Here is a 16,883-nt window from a genome sequence, read left to right as displayed (position 1 = left end):
ATTCTTTTTAATATCTAATATTTCTCTAAACACTCTGATCAGATCCTTAAATGTAGTTTTAAACTCTGATAAACTTCATGTTTGCGTTGATATTCATTATGAATATGTCATAGTTTGATGCTTTAAGTCTTTAGTTTGTTTCTCATTGTAGTTGTGAGTGTTTTGCATTCTTCCAATCACAATTTATCCTAACTAAACAGGGGTGACAGATGTGTTTTGCTCTTCTTCACTGTTTACCTCATATTTCAGTACAACTAGAAAAGCTAGAAGGCTACCGAAAGTACACCTTTGACTGTCTCCGTCTATAATGGGATCCTTTCCTTGCAGGTCATAGTTGTCCATTGAGAGTCTCCTGGTATTATGCAGAGGGAGGAGGTCAGGGTGGATGGATGGGTCATGAAAACATCTGACTTTTACATGGAAGTAAACTGTTTACCTCCCATTTCCTTCTGATAGTCCATGTTGTTTCGTAATACCGACCAAGTTGTGTTTGTTTCTAAACCTAACCAAACCTTAAAAGGGTTCTCCACAGATAAAGTATTACATTCTCATTGCCTTTTTTCATCATTTCCCCTAAACTCAGTTCAGTAATCCATTCACACAGTTTATTAATCTGTGCGCACTCTGGTTTTTTTCTACCATATAACCCCTGAAATGCTCCATATAACTGCTGATGTCCTGTAGAAGAGTGTGTACTTTGAAGTAGACTTTGAATATCAAAACCTGTAAAATTCCAAGTGGAATAACTTACTTTTTACTTATTGATACTCCTTTAGCATTTTCCTTTCTATTTTTCTATTTTTTCTCGCTTGCATTTGACTCGAGGAGCCTGTTTATTGAAACTGCAAGACACAATTATTTTGGAACAGAAAAATATGCAGGTGAAATCATTTCAAACTGAAAACCAAATTTATATTGGTTTCACGGTCCCTTCTGGGCAGAGCATAGCAGTCACTGAATAAATAATGACAACTTTCAATCAAAGAGGTAAACTAACTTTGTGATTGCAGCACATTAAATAAATAATTTAATGTAATAAAACTGCAGTTTCTGGACATTCGGTAACATCACTGATCTCCCTTGGGATTGTTTCTGTTCTACTTCAGTAAAGTTTGATTTTGGAAACTCCAGAAAAAAAACAATACAACTTCACCCACCCACATGTGGGTGCCCTGCAGACTGCAGTGTTTCCATTCAGTCTGACAAGGATCCTCATGCATCCTGATGATGATTACATATTGTTGTTATTGTTGTTGTTGTTGTTTTTGTTGTTTTTGTTGTTGTTACTGGGATCTCCACTGAGATCCATAAATGTTGACAAAATGGTGAATGGTGAATTAAGATCTCTCATGTGAGAGGGAAAACTCCCTCTACTGGTCATCAAATAGCATTGAAATATCCTCAGTTTTACCATCTTTAACTTCTGTGAATGATTTTAAAGCTTAAGCTTCATTTGATAAATGTTTGTCTGCTCACAGTCCAGTTATTTTAACACTATAGATTAAAGGTACATTCACAAATATAATTGATCTACATAAGTGAATATTTATTGTTGGATATTGTGTCATTTTAAAGATTGAGTTGCAGCACATAAAAAGATGTACAAGCTTTTTTGGATGCTCTTAAGCCTGCAGGTACCATTTAGGGTTAAAAATATACCTAATTCTTTATCGGGTATATTTAAAGGTTTTGTTCCTGTGAAAAAAAAAAAAAAGTTGTTTAAAAATCCCTGAACAGAAACAGAATTTAGAAGGTAAAGCTCAGTTTTTCATTTATTTGTTTTTTGATTTGGGGGGCAGAAGATTCATTAAATTCCCACCATGGTTATAAGTTCATGTAGGTTTCTGTACTGACTGTAATTTCTTTTCTGTGTGATTCAAACAGAAGGAGAGTGACCAGCAGATAACCGTGCAGGTGGAGGGCAGCCTGACAACCTTCACCCAGACAGGCCTGGCAGCCGGTCAGGAGTACACCGTCAGTATCACTGGAGAGATCAACGGCAGGAGGGGAGCCAAGAGCTCGACCGAATTCACAACCCGTGAGCTGTTTACATTTATTTACTTTACATTTCTCTCTTTGGGCAATTTGAAGAAAGATTTGAACAGTAGAATATTTTTGAAGCTGAATGAATGTTAGAAAGAAAAGTTATACTGATATTGGATTTCTAATACTTTGTTTTACCTTTACTGCTTGTGGTCAATTGTCTTCTTTAAAAATGTTATTTCATTGAATTGTTTAATAATACTGTATATCTCAGAGTGTCACAGCTGCAGTACTGAAGAGGTGTGGTGGGTTTAACTTCTGCGGTGGGTTTAACTGCTTAACTTTTATCAGTCTGGGATTCAGTGCCAGGTTTCATGTCTCATAACACCCTAATTTACTGTTTTAAGACACAGTTCTGCATTTCAGGTGAAAAACTAAAAATCTTAAATATTGTCAAAATGAAGGATATTAGGTGCAGCTTCAAAACAAAATTCTGGCATTAAAAAGCCTTACAGAACCACACAAAGGCCTAAGTGGTACATAGGCTCTAATGGTCTAATCTACATATGAATATTCCCAAATACTGATCCCTCATGTGAGTGTTGTGGCCTTGTGACACACATGTTCTGGAGCTGTCATAGTTTTCAAACTTTGTCTAAGGTATTGACAAAGTATAACAGCAGCTTTTGGTGTTTCAGATCCTAACGTGGTGAAAACTAGTTCAGAGTGCAATGTGATAACATTTGTCCATCTGCTAGTGCATAGATTAATATTACTCTGCTGGAAGCAGGTAACAGCTCCTACCCATGCAACTTGGATGAGAGAAGTAATAATGCGTTTAGATTTAGAGAAAATTAATTTATAATCATATATTTTCTCGTGTAGAGAATTGTTTTCCAATGTCAGTTGTTAAAAACAACAACAAAAAGTGTTGAAAAAAGCCATATTCATCAACTACAGCAGAAACTGAAATCATTATTATTGACAGAAAAGCTTACAAATGTAAAATGTGCCCATAAAAATGCATTCTTAAGTGTATGAGTTAAAGAAGGGAGCTTCTGACCAATATATTGGCAGACAAGAGCAGCTCAAATCTCCAAACTGGCAGAGAGAGTTTAAACATTTCCCTCTCACTGCCCTTCCTGTGAACGATGTAATCTGCGGCAGCTGCCGAGAAGCTGTGGCTGCATGAGAGTAACTGTGAGTTTAGGAAAGTGAAGAGGTGGAGGAGTGCTGAGCCAAGTCTGCAGGGTAAATTAAAGGTTGAAAAAGTGTGAGTGCACCCTCTTTTTCCCCTAGGAGGCACTCCCACAGTGCAGGTACATGTTATCTGGTAGAATAGAGACTGTAAAAACTGAATTGTGTTCTTAATTTGGTGATGTTTTTAAACAATTTAATTGCACAGGAGCAGCAAATCCTCACTCTGGAGAAGCTAGAACCAAAAAATTTGTGGAATTTTTGCTCAAAAAATAAATAATTAACTGATTATCAAAATAGTTGCTGATGATTTTTTTGGCAATTAACTAATTGATTCATCAGTGCAGCTCTAATTAAAATAAGTCTTAATCAGCCCTGATACATTTCCTTAGGATTAGCGTGGGACATCCCTAATTATCACAAAGTTCGGAATATGTACACTTAAGAACACCTGAGGTAAATCTGTAAAATCAGGTCAGTCTAGCATCTACTGAGTGATACAAACTGGCTGCAACATGAGGTTCCTAAATTGGGTTGGCTGACATCAAGCAGGAAATATTCTCAACAAATGAAATGTTAGTACTCACATCTTCTTCTGCTTCTTCTCCTTCTTCTTCTTCTTCAGTCATCTCTGGTCCCACAAAACTCCAAATTGTCAAGACGACCTCCACGTCTGCGGTGGTCCAATGGGAACAGTCACAGGGTGAGATTGACAGGTACCGTATGACCGTGTCGCCCAATGACGGAGCAGGGAGGAGTCAAGAAATGACCTTTCCACCTGGCAGAGACTCCGCCCACATCCAGCAGCTGGAGGCAGGGCGTTTGTATGACATCATACTTGTGGCAGAAAAAGGCTCGAGTCAGAGTGAACCAGCAACCACTCAGACAGTTCCTGGTGAGTTAAACCAAAGTCAACTGCTGGGGGTTGATTACATTTTATTTTAGCTCAGTCAAAGGCCCTGAAAACCTATTTTCTCAGTTTCTTAATACGTTAGAAGAGTTTGGTTATTTTGTGATTTCACCTTTGACTCTCTCACAAGTTTGAGGCGGCAGGCAGCTGGAAAATGGTGATGTCACATATTTCTCTGCACTGATCCAAGTTTAGCAATATTTTAGTTTTAAAAAAATTTGATGACAGTAGTGGGGTCCTTTGTTCCCGTTGCCAGTACTGTCAGTCAAATCTGGTCAATCCACAACCACACAGCCCTAAAAGAGCAGAATAATTGAATTTTTGAGTACTAAACCCTGAATCAAGAGTGACTAAGGATGTTTTTTCCAAACTTAAACTTTAATTGTTGCTTATTTACTTGAATTTTAAAAGTTATAGTGAAATGCTTAAGGGTTGAAACCAAATTTTCAGTAATGTCACATTGACTACAGCTTACAGGAAATTTTCAATTACGTGAGATAGTTTGTTGGATATTTTTCATACATTTATTATGAGAGGGAAGATGGTGCAAGGAGAAGAAACAAACAGATCTAGCAGTACATACAGTAGAATTCAAATGTTTAATTCAAGTAGGTTTTGCATTTGCTACCAAATTTATGTAAATTAATTGGTATAAATGCTCCTAAGGGTGAAAATATGATATAATGAATCACAGCTGTCTGGAGAAAACCAATGAAAACATTTTAAAGGATAAATCTGGCAACATTTTATATTTTCCTTATTGGCAACAAATCCTATGAAAAGAGCCAAACTAGCAATGAACTGATCTACTAACGAGTATTATGTGATATATTTTATTCCTCTGTGCCGTAGACCTCCGTTGTTGTCCAAAAACTATTAAAAACACATCAATGAGCCACACCACTGCACTGGGTGACAGGTTCCTTCATTACCATGAACACACACCCTGTAGTTTTTTTTTATTTAATTGCACACAAACCGTCCTGCTGCCAGACATACTCACTAGAGCACCAAATGTGGATTAATCCACCGCTAAAAATAGTGCCCAACAAATGCACAATTTCCTCCTGTACTAGAGTGTTTGAGGTAATTACTGAGCCTCTTTAAAAAATTAACTATATATTTGTGAGTAAAAATTTCTTCAGTAGGAACCAATGGACTTTGTGTTGAGAGCCACAGACAGGGTTGTTGGAAAGTATTGAGACATGGACCAACACATTGTTCGTCTTGGTCTTTTCATGGGGTTTCATTTTTAAGATAATCCAGTGGGTTATGAAAGAGATTTTTAAGAGGTAACCCCATCCTTCATCTTCATTGAAGGACAGTGAAATTGAAGTTTTTACTGCAATACTGTAAAGGCAAAAGTAAGATATAGAACAAAGAGACATGGAGATAGATTAAAAGAAATATAGAAAGGGATAAAAATTGGAGTTTAACCACAAAGGAACAAAAGGGGAAAAAATCTTGCTCCAACGTTGCTTCAGTTAACTGTCTCGTCCAAACTGTATTCAGGTGAGAACAGTTTTGCTCCTGGTAAGTGAGAGCAAGTGAAACTTTATGTGACACCTCATTATTCAATAGAACGCATCATATAAAATGCATTAGAGCGTGGAGAAAGTTAATGAAGCGAGGTGCAGCCTCAACTCTCCGGGAGCAAAGAAAATTATGAGTTTCAGAAGAAAATATTATGTTTTCCTGAACTCTGCCATGATATTTCCTTCTCAACAGTGACACAGATACCAAGCGTGTTGAATTCCTCTGTCCAAGTTCAACATTAATTATATTTCAATTTTCTCCTTGCAGGTTTTACATGGATACCGGTGCCCTTCGCTGTTTGTTTGTTCTTACATAATAATGATCATAATGAATATTAAAACTGCTTTTCTTCCTTTTATTAGATCTGATACGTTCTGGATTTTTAAAAAACAGCAGCGTACAATAAGCTTAACAGTGATCACTCCCTTCACATCTTTAGGGAATACATTACCGAAGGTTACCATGGCAGCTGTGACCACACAGGTCACACCAGCACCAGGACAAGAACTTGGCGACAGAGACAAAGAGTTGAACCCTGAGAGGCAAGTCTTTGACCAACAGGGGAGGAAGGAGGATGGGAGCGAGGCTGACTCTGTGAAAGTCAGAGGTGTCCCTGGTCATAACAAAGACCCCTCAGCCACTGTGATTGCCAAAACTAAACCTCTGGTGAGCAGAAAAGATGGCGCCAAGCTCAAACTCGCTGAAAGGCCTGTATTTTCCAGGAAGCCAAATGCCCCGAACTTTTTACGTTTCAACGCAACCAGAGTTGTGCCTGGAGGTAGAAGAGTTGGCCCTGGCACAAAGACCCCAGTATGGGAGAAGAAGGTGCCGTTTGTAGCCAAAAAACCTAAACCAGGTGCTCCCACTGTAGGAGACAGGACACAGGAGGAGACAGCTTTGACTATGAGAGACCCAAGTGTAGAGGCATCGAGTACTGAGAGGAGGGAAGACAAAAATCCAGCTATAATATCTTGGACTGATTCAGGAACCAACACGGAAGATCTAACTGTTCCTGTTGGCTCAAAAAATCCACCAGATGTTGGCACAGCAGTCCAGGGAAGCAACGCTGATCCAGGGTCTTCAGAGCCAACTGGGGCTGGTCAAAGCCACGAGAAGAAGTGTATGAATAAAATTAAAGTGACACACATCAGATTACCCCATAAGACAGACAGAGGCAGCGGGTGTAGAGGGGATGGAACAGTGCTGGAAGGAAAAACTACGTCAGACTCACATCAGGGCTCCTCTGAAACAGATGATACGCCACTGAAAAATAATTTTGATTTGAAGCCATTGTCCACAGAGACTGAGCTCAATTATTCACCAGATCCTTTACATAAACTCCTCACAGACACTTTTGACAGTTTGAATATCACAACATTTTCTGTTCACCTGTCCAAACCTGCAGACCTTTCTGATGATGCAGCAACAGTGAGGAAGCAGATTTTAGGAGGACTGAAGCCACTGTCATCATTCTCTTCATCTCCATCAGCCTCATCACCCTCACAATCATCATCATCACCACATTCATCTGTCTCAAAATCATCATCACATCCATCAACCTCACAATCATCCTCTTCATCTGTAGAATCAACATCACTCACTTCATCTTCAACATCATCACCATCACCTTCATCATCATCTTCTTCCAATTCAGAAATATCAGATCCAGTTGAAAGCAATGAAGAAGATGTTGCTACTGACAAAAGTACCAAAAGTACCACTGGTGCTGTATCACCAGAAGATCCAAAAGTACCTTTCAGAGTAGGAAGCATACCTGTTTTCCGTCGCACACCTCCAAAAGGTGGATTCATGCGTCGCCCACAACCAAACATGGGACCCTCTCAGAATCGAACCCGTCCAAATTTAAAAGTTCCTTACTATTCATCTTCACCTTTAAACCTCATCCCTACTAGAGAGACAGAGACGACACATACCCCCACAAGTGAGTTATCATTGTCGCCATCTTCATCTGCTTCAGAAGAATCATCTGCAGTTGAGGTAAATGCACCAGTGAGTGATACGAGTGCAGACAAAGATAAAGCAACTACCATTATATCCTCTGGAGCTGAACAAAATCAGAAAAAAACACCAACAGAAGGAGGAAGACTCCCAGTTCGTCGTCTTCCTCCAAAAGGGGGATACCTGCATCGCCCCCTTTCAAACGTGGGACCTTTTCAGAACCAAACTCGCCCAAACACGAGAGTCCGGGCCCGTCCTTTTCGACCTATAAATCCTGCAAAGGAGATCAACACTGAGCCAATTTCTTCCACTGAATCACCAGCCTCTTCATCACATCCTTCCAGTCCCAAAGAAAAATCCTATCCAGCTGAAGGTACAGGGACAGGAGTAGAGGACACTGAAGGCAGAGTTAGGGCAAGCTTGCCCACCAAGTTCAGCCAGACTAGAACTAATGGAGTCCCTTCTTCTGATCACCCAACCTCCAAAGTTAGTTTCTCACGTCGCCCTAATCTGTATGTTGGGCCTTTCCGAAACAGAACCCGTACAAACCTGAGACCACCTCAACCTCCACATAGAAGTCCAATGAGTAAGCATTTCCCCAAAAGAAAGCCAAATGGAAGCAGCAGCATTGCAGTTGGAAGTCAAACTATCCAATCAGAAAAGAAGAATACCCCTGAATTCCCAGATAACCAATCTGGACAGCAGGGTTACAACAACCCTACCCAAGAAGTCCAAATTAGACAATTTGGAGATCAAGACACTGCAGGGGAAATCCACATGGGTGGCCATGACACTACCGTCAGACCACAGACCAACCAGTTAGAAAAGGGGGACAATGATCTGATTCAAACCAGCCAATCTGGGGAAGAAGAAACTCAGACCCCAGAATCTAACTCTGACTCTGGTATTCAGAAAGAGCGAGTCAATGCAGCCAAAACTACTGGCACTACAATTCAAGGAAGACCAATAATCAAACAAACTTCCTCTGATTCAAGAGCCTCAAGACCAGTCACACTTCCAAAGAGACAACCACCAACTAGAAGAATAACAGCCAAGATGAGAAATATCGGTGGGAGCCAAAGGGGAGAGGATCCAAAAACAAATCATACTGCAAAACTCGAGTTTGACAGTAAAACTGATCAAACAACAGGCAGTAATTCCAAATCTCCAACGGGATCAGATGTTTCTTCTTCTGGAGTCACAAGGGAACCTCTGAACCATGTGAGAGTGACGGACCGGACCTCAGACAGATTTACAGTCATATGGGATGCACCTGAGGGGAAGTATAAAAACTTTGTTGTGACCAAGAAAGAAGCTGGAAAAGATGAAGAGCCAAAGGAGAAGGAAAGCAGGAAAAAGCAGGAACAAGAAGACTCTGAGAAAGAAGATGGCAAGGAAGACAAGGAAAGGACAAATAAACCAACAAAAGAAACAGAAGCTGATAACAGAAACACTGAAGATGAAAACAGAGTATCTGAAAGTGTCAGCACACAGGTACCAACCATCCAAAACATCAAAGGAGTCAAACCTGCAACAGAAAGTGACGAAACCTTCAAAAAAGTTCTTCCCGGTTCAGCTCGCTCCTTCCAGTTTGAGGATCTGTCTCCGCAGACCGAGTACACTGTGACCTTACTTGGAAAGGGTCCTGGCCTTCTGTCCAGACTGCACAAGCTTGTCATCAGTACAGGTACAAGTCATTGTGACAGTAGAACAACATGAATTACTACTGAACAATGCTACAACATCACTGTCAATGTTGTGAAGTCAGAAAATTCGTTCCTTTCTTCTTGATTTTGCACTTTAATCTATTCAGAATAAATAAATTGGCCACGCATATGTCTTTCATGTTTTGCTGATTTAAAAACAAATTCAGTTGTTAACTAATTATCACATGTTTCTAATATGAATGGAGATGTTTGCTTACTTACTCAATGCTTCTTCCATTTTCATTTCAAGAGCTCAAGTGCTGTGGCGCTCTTGAAAACTGTAAGCTTGCAATTTACAGTTTCAGTTTCATCTTCCTGTATGTTTCTCATTTAATCATTGGTTCAGTGACATATAACCTGTTTTGTTGTTTGTTTTCAGCACATCTCATGTTGAAAAAGCCTTCTACGCTGCTGTGTTTTGTGTTAATACTGGACTTGTGCAATCACTCCTCAGCATTCATGAATATTTGAAAAACTACCATATAATAATCAACACTCTCTCAACCATGAAGTCACACTCAAGTATTTGATGTCGAACCTCACAAATGTGAACTGATATGAATGACAAGATGAAGTTTAAATTTCTTGGCTTGTCAATGATTATGCAACGTCATAGTTTGTGCTGTCATAAAGGCACACTTTGTAATAGCCATATTGAATGTCCACATTTCTGGGTACAAGTGGCTGTGCTTGCAATTCTAGATTTAAAAAATTGGCATCTCAAAAAAAGGCAATAGATGTGACCAATTTTTGTGCAACTGTGAATTAAGGCAACCCTGTCTCCTAGAACTTTATATATTATATACCACTAAATTGTTTTCTCTGTTGGTATAGGTTAACCAAGTGCCCCCAAAGTGTAAATATAAGCATGAAAAAGTTTAATAATGCTGTAGTCACCTCCAGCAGATATTGCATTCCCAGATTGGCTATTTTGGCAGGAAAAAAAATTCAAAAATATGTTGCTGGTGAACATTTTACTGATACATTCAGTTTCAATATTTTTTCAATTTACCAGATACTTTAATAACATTTTCTCATTATGTTGACAGAAAACATAATTCGAAAGGCATTATGTTTCCTTCAAAATATATTTGCTGTGGTAATTTAGTCGTATATAAACAATATTTCTAGGATACAGGGCTGAACAAGAAGGGAACGTTTGAATATGGAATAACTGGTCACTTAGATCATGTCAGATTGTTAGCTAACAAATTTGTGTGCTGGCAAATTCATTTAGTTCTTGGTGGCTTGTAGCTGCATGTTGACATTAGCATCAGTGGCCTTTAACCAGCTGATTAGCTCGCCAGCTAACAATTTGTTCAGTTTAGCATAGCTAACTTGGAGCAGAAATGCTCAAAAGCCTAAATATGTGTTGTTTCACAGTGATCATTGCATAAAAATACCTAAAATTTCAATTGTAGTACTTTCTTTGTCTGCTATCATGCATCAAGCCTACAGCCTTTAAATCTGAATGTTGAGCAGATTTTATATGAATAGCCAAAGTTGTGTCTACACTGTAAGAAACAAGACAGCAGGAATCAAAAGCAGATCTAACATCCTTGTTTATTCAAAAACTCTGCTTCCATCAACTTCACTTTCAATTCCATCAACCTCGCCCCAGTTCAGTCTTGAATTTCATTCATATCAGACACTTCTAAAGTAAACATCCAATGCTAACGTTAAGTCAGATGCAACTAAAAGCCACAAATTTGTTTCCCAGTGATTCCAGGGTTGCACAAAGACAGATGGTCTTGGTGGGTGAATTGACATCAAGAAAGAGTCCACACACAAAAAAACAACATAACTTAACATTACATCATTCATTCACTGCTGCTCTGGTCTTCTCTCATTCAGGGTAAGCTAACAACCAGCTTCACTGACACCCCTTCACCCCTCACCCAAAGCAGGGTAAGACCACGGTTGGTCTCTACACATTTGGTCTGTCTTCACCTTTAAAAATTCAAAATGTATGAATTTTAATCCTATAATTACTGCAGTAGATAGTAATGCATTAACTTTTAAGGACCCATTGTCTTTAAAAGGATAGTCAGTTTTTTGGTTGAAAGGTAGCAAATTTTGTATAAAATACTGAGATAATTGAGGTAAAAAATCTGACTCTAAATTAACTTTTCTTCATTTTTTAAGCTCTTAAGACTGAATTGAAATAATATTTAGCTGTATTTTGTTTTCTTTCTACTTTAATGACTTTTCTCTCTTTGTGTTAACTTCTGTCATTTCTGCCACGCTTCTTTTTTCAGGTTCAAGTGACCAGCTAACTAATCATTTCTTCATTCTCTCCTTCGCTGCTGTTCAGGATCCATCGTCTGCATTTAATTGTGACACCTTATGTTGTATATGATCTGTATACTGTATATATGTTTGCACTGTACATATATACACAAAAACTCATTGGAGCACTAATTGCAAATGTGTGGATGAATAAACAATAATTGTGTACACTGTTTCCTGTACACGAAACCTTAAGATTTATTGTGTTTTCACTATTTTTATTTATTTTTTTATTTATTTAATATAAACCTTTTTCTTTTTCTATTTATATCTCCTCATGAAACTTGCTGCATTATGTGTCCACATTATTTTACTTTCTTCCTACTTCACTTCTTCCATTTTTTTCACATTGTTCTTCCTTTCTACATCTTTTTAATTCCTATTTTGTGAATGTCCTCTCTTTTTCACTTCATTCCTTCCTTCCTTCCTTTCAATCACCTCCCTCATTGAACTCTTCTCACCATCCAGGCCCAGAGCCTCCATCCAACATAATCTTCAGTAAAGTGACAGAGAACTCTCTGACGGTGTCCTGGACCAAACCCAAGAGACCTGTCAGTGGTTTCAAGGTCACCTACACCCACACTAAGGAAGGTGAGAAATTACATTCATGTATTACTAATGTACAGGTGCTTCCTGGATTTACATGACCCTCAAATAAGCAGTAAAACATGACGAATCATGTATCAACCTAACAGACTAGGCAGAGATGAATAGTCTGTTACCTTCTATTCCATGATGAAGAGGTGTCTTGAAATAGTATATTTAATAAATGAAAATTGTTGATAAGGAAAAAAAGCCATCACTTTAACAGGTAGATGAAGCCAGCAATGTTACACATTCCATGTCTGAAAAGGGATAGAAAACATAAATGAACTAATATATGACTCATTCTCCATCTTCTCTGTGCAGGTGAGCCGGTGTCTGTGTCCGTGGACTCCAGCAATTCCTCTCTCGGCCTATCACAGCTCTCTCCTGGCTCCTCTTACGAGGTCAACGTCATCTCCATCCTTGGACTGGATGAAAGCGACCCCGTCAAAGACTCTGTCATGACACGTAAGCACTGCAGCACACAGGTTTCCCTCTTCACTTTGGTTTATTGTGTCAAAGACAAGACGAGTTTGTCTTAAAAACTTCAGACATTCTGTGTTTTTTATGCTAAAAATTACAAACTGAGCTGCTTTGACCTTTGACCTTTGACTTTCATAATGTCCCTGCATGATTTTATCCAGAACCAGTTTCCTGTTTTCTTTTTTATATTTCACTAACTTCAAGACAGATGAAGAAAGTTTTTAAATCTATCAGCAATCTAAACCTATATGTTTCCTTGTGCATTTTTTCTTCATATAATTTAAAAGTCACATCTTTCGTAATGTCTGTAGCAGGTGCTGTATCTGGAAACAATCTGTGGATAGATTAAAGTTTTCTCAGAGGAGTCTCATCCTGGATTTGTTCCAGCGCTCTCTGTTGTTTCAAAATACTTTTTCCTTTTCAGATGATTCCCACTGCTGATGGTGTAACTGTTGACAAACCAAACACAGTGTGAAATCCTCTCTGTGTTTACTTTATTGATGTTTTTGGCCTCTTCTGCACATTTTTCCATGTACATTTAGTAGATTATTTATAGTTTTTGTCACTTTTGTGCCCTGTTTTGACCATTTTTTGTACAAATTAAATCTATTATAGATTTTCTTTTCCTCTTTTCTTTCTTTTTTAACTCTCACTCTTTCAGTCCCTGACCCTGCTACAAACCTACAGGCCGTAAACATCACAGACACCAAGGCCTTGTTGTTATGGCGTCCAGCATTGGCTGCCATTGATAAATATGCCATTGTTTATGGCTCGGGGAAAGGTAAGTGACAGTGCAGTTGTCTTGTTTTGCATCTGTTACTACAGTTCTGTAGCTTATTAAAAAGCAAACATGTAACTTCTCTGCAACTGAATCAAAACTTAAAGGTTAATTCTCATTTATTTCAAATTATTCACTATTTCTTTCATTAATAATCACATTGCACTCATCAAAAGTACTTGCTGAAATCCAGAAAACAAAAGGGTGTGGAGCACACCGATAAATTCATAGCCTTTAATTGTGAAAACAAAGCAGTGAATTTATGGGTGTGCTCCCTGTTGTTCTCTGGAAGTCTGCTGTCCTCGAACTGAGAAGCACTGTATTCAGCTGCATTTTGTGGGAAGATGCACAGAGAACCCTGTTTCTACTTGCTGAAATCTTAAAATGAGACTAAAACAAAATCCAATGGTAATGGGGCAAGAAACATGTCATTCTTGGCAATGTATAGAAATAATATAAGATAAAGTTGATTTATAGCACTCATGAAAACCAGCAATTACAAAGTGCTTTAGAAGACAGACATAAAAGAAGCAAAGAACAGAATAAAATACCAAATAAACCCACATTACCATCATATATTTCATTAAAAACAAATATAAATAAGTCAATAAATAAAGACTATAAGAAAGCCTGACAATAATAGTGAGTTTTAAGAAGTGACTTTCTTTTTTTATCAACGCTAAAACCAACTGGCTGTCAGTAGAAGGACATTAAAAGAGGAGTAATATAGTCTCTTCTGTGTTAGAAGACTGGCTGCTGCATTTTTAACAATTCAAAGCCTGTGACTTGATTTCTGATTTATGCTAGAGAGAGGTATAGGGGCCATCATAGTAATCTAATTGTGAGGAAATTAAATCATGTATGATCAATTCAGTATCTTCAAAACTTAAAACTGGACAAAATAAGATAAATAGGACAAAATAATAAGACTGTGGTCGTAAACTGAGTGAAATGTAAACTAATGAATCAGAGTTTCATTTGTTCAGATGCAGCTTTGAGGATCACAGTGTCTGGAAATGCAGCAGAGCAGCAGCTGAGTGGTTTGGAAGAATCCACCACCTACACCGTCACCATAACCAGCGAGCTGGGCAGCCTGCAGAGCCCAGCAGCCACCACCAGCTTCACCACCACCAGCGGTAAGCACACACAAACACATACAAACCCGAAGCCTTAAACATGGCCTTAAAGAGTTATTTATTTATTTAACCTTTATTTAAACCCAGTGAGGTTAGCAAACTCTTTTTGAATAGAGTTTACAATTGCCTTGAATTGAGTACAAAGTGTCTGCAGCAGAAAACATACAAGCTTTCTTTCCCCTCTCTGTTTGTACATCAGGGACGGACAGCAGATATGTCTTGTTTTTTAGGATTATGACTGGAAGATGTGAAATAAGTTTACAAAGATATGAGGGCAGTTTGTCTAGAATGACATTATGAATGAAAATATATCACTGACTCAAATGATGCATAGAGGACATATGCTTTTTGTCATTTTCTGTTATTTATATCCCGTTCTGATGTCGAATGTTAAACATGGTCAAAGTTACAAAACACAAGGTGAACGTATGTAGAAATGTTCCCTGCAAGTCATAAGCCAGGGCTTCAGCCTGCTCTGAACGCTTCGCTTGTAAAGTTACCTCTACTTCCTCCTTGTGATGACATCAGATCATTCACACATGCCCATAAATGGCCATCTGTTCCTTAGCCTCGGTTGCTAAGGTTTTTCCATGTTTTGTCCACTCATATTTCATATTCATTTGATTTCAGCTTCAGTATGTACGGATAGATTTGAGAGGTTGACATTTGGAGTAAAGAAGGAGAAAAAGAAGTGAAATCCTGCTACTACAGTTTGTTTACATAGCCTCTGGAGCTGGAGGAACCCTCCTGAAGCTGACCAATCAGAACAAAGTGGGCTCATCAGGAGGGGGGTCTTAAAAAGATAGGAGTTAAATGGTTTGTTTCATACAGAAGCTGAACTGAGGGGCTGCATAAAGGGCCAGTATAAGATAAATAAGGAGTTTTTAACTGTTAATCATGCAAAAAATATTACAGTAGAACTCCAGGATATAAATATACATCTGAAATATGCAGAATATGTCCTCTTTAAAATGACTCAACAGTAAAGTGATGAACAATCCATCATAAAGCAGAAACTTTCATACTTACTGTATGTTGAAAGTAACTGTAATTACTCCACCTCCTACCTGTCCAGGCTCTGGGAAACTACGTGACCTCCAAGCAAGCCAGGTGACCCCTCGCACTGCCCTGTTGTCATGGAAACCACCCTCAAAGCCTGTGGGGAGCTACAGGCTGACCTATCAGACTGAAAGTCAAGAAATGAAAGTGAGAATATTTTTTGTGCTACCCTCTGGAGTCCCAGTATGTTTTATCTATAGTTACATAACTAAATTTATACTGTAACTGAATTTATATATCATGTAGACATAAGCTGAGAAAACCAGTTGAAAGTGCTGATGTCCTTCACACTGTATCTCATTTACGTCTGTAGACCGAATGACATTATTGAAGGAAATTTTAAAAACTGAATTATACATATATTCAGTAACTTGGAGGCATACATTTACTTTCAATGAAAAAGACGCAAATAAACGAGTTGGGATAAAATTGCTTTACATTTAAATAGACTACTATAATTTTATATCCTACATTTTTCTGTTGTATTTGTGTGTATAAATACTGAAGCTATTTTTTACAACCTCGAACTGCACCTCAATAATATTTTCAATGATTATCACTAAAGATTAGTATATTTTTATGGGCGCATGTGTCATCTGTCTTGTAATTTGGGTTCTTGAAATTTTATACTGTGATAAATTGACCAAATGATGAGTTAGACTTATAGTTGACTTTGTGCTGAAAAAGGATACTGTACATGTGGGGTGAGGACAGTTTAAAATGTGCTAAAGAAAGACAAATGTATGCACCGAAAGTCAGCAAAAATGAATCTGTACAGAAGGTTTAAACAAGCTGGTGTGACAAGTTTTTGACCACCAGTTTGAACTACTTCCATGAAAAATCTCATGGTTTTTCCTTTGTAGGAAGTGATTGTGGATGCCACAGTAACAGAGTACAACCTGACCAGGCTTGATCCTGGATCCAAGTACACCGTTCAGCTACAGGCAGAGGGAGGAGAAGGCTCCACCATCTCCACTGACTTCACCACTGGTACAACAGCTTCTTATATCACAATGTTGTTCTGGTTAAGACAAAGGATTAGTTACTGCTGCACTGGGTGACTGGGTGTTTCTTCCATTATAAAGAGTTTGGGCATGTTAGTTTGGTTAGAAATGGCTCCAAAGACTAATAACAGCAATTATGTTCTCAGTGTCTGGAGAGAAGTTCAGTGTAAGGACAGAACACAGTTCTGTTTACAGCTTCACTAGCTTGTTGTGCTACATATCACAACCTGTTGACTTTGTACTACATTATAAAACTCT

General features: G+C 38.4%; 1 protein-coding gene across 2 annotated transcripts in view; it reads left to right on the top strand.

Annotated features, from left to right (window-relative positions):
* Positions 1 to 16,883, top strand: part of LOC137198237 (tenascin-like) — a 67,163-nt gene that overhangs the window by 37,771 nt on the left and 12,509 nt on the right. For both annotated transcript variants that reach the window (XM_067611942.1, XM_067611941.1), the window contains exons 7-15: positions 1,885 to 2,038; positions 3,806 to 4,075; positions 6,066 to 9,272; positions 12,049 to 12,171; positions 12,490 to 12,633; positions 13,310 to 13,429; positions 14,413 to 14,562; positions 15,638 to 15,768; positions 16,485 to 16,611. In XM_067611942.1, the coding sequence (XP_067468043.1) occupies positions 1,885 to 2,038; positions 3,806 to 4,075; positions 6,066 to 9,272; positions 12,049 to 12,171; positions 12,490 to 12,633; positions 13,310 to 13,429; positions 14,413 to 14,562; positions 15,638 to 15,768; positions 16,485 to 16,611 (4,426 nt within the window). The remainder of the gene's footprint in view (positions 1 to 1,884; positions 2,039 to 3,805; positions 4,076 to 6,065; positions 9,273 to 12,048; positions 12,172 to 12,489; positions 12,634 to 13,309; positions 13,430 to 14,412; positions 14,563 to 15,637; positions 15,769 to 16,484; positions 16,612 to 16,883) is intronic.

This window comes from Thunnus thynnus, chromosome 15, assembly GCF_963924715.1.
Source record: "Thunnus thynnus chromosome 15, fThuThy2.1, whole genome shotgun sequence".
Taxonomy (NCBI): Eukaryota; Metazoa; Chordata; class Actinopteri; order Scombriformes; family Scombridae; genus Thunnus; species Thunnus thynnus.
The sequence above is the reverse complement of the archived record's forward strand: the minus strand, read 5'-3'. Positions and strand labels throughout refer to the sequence as shown.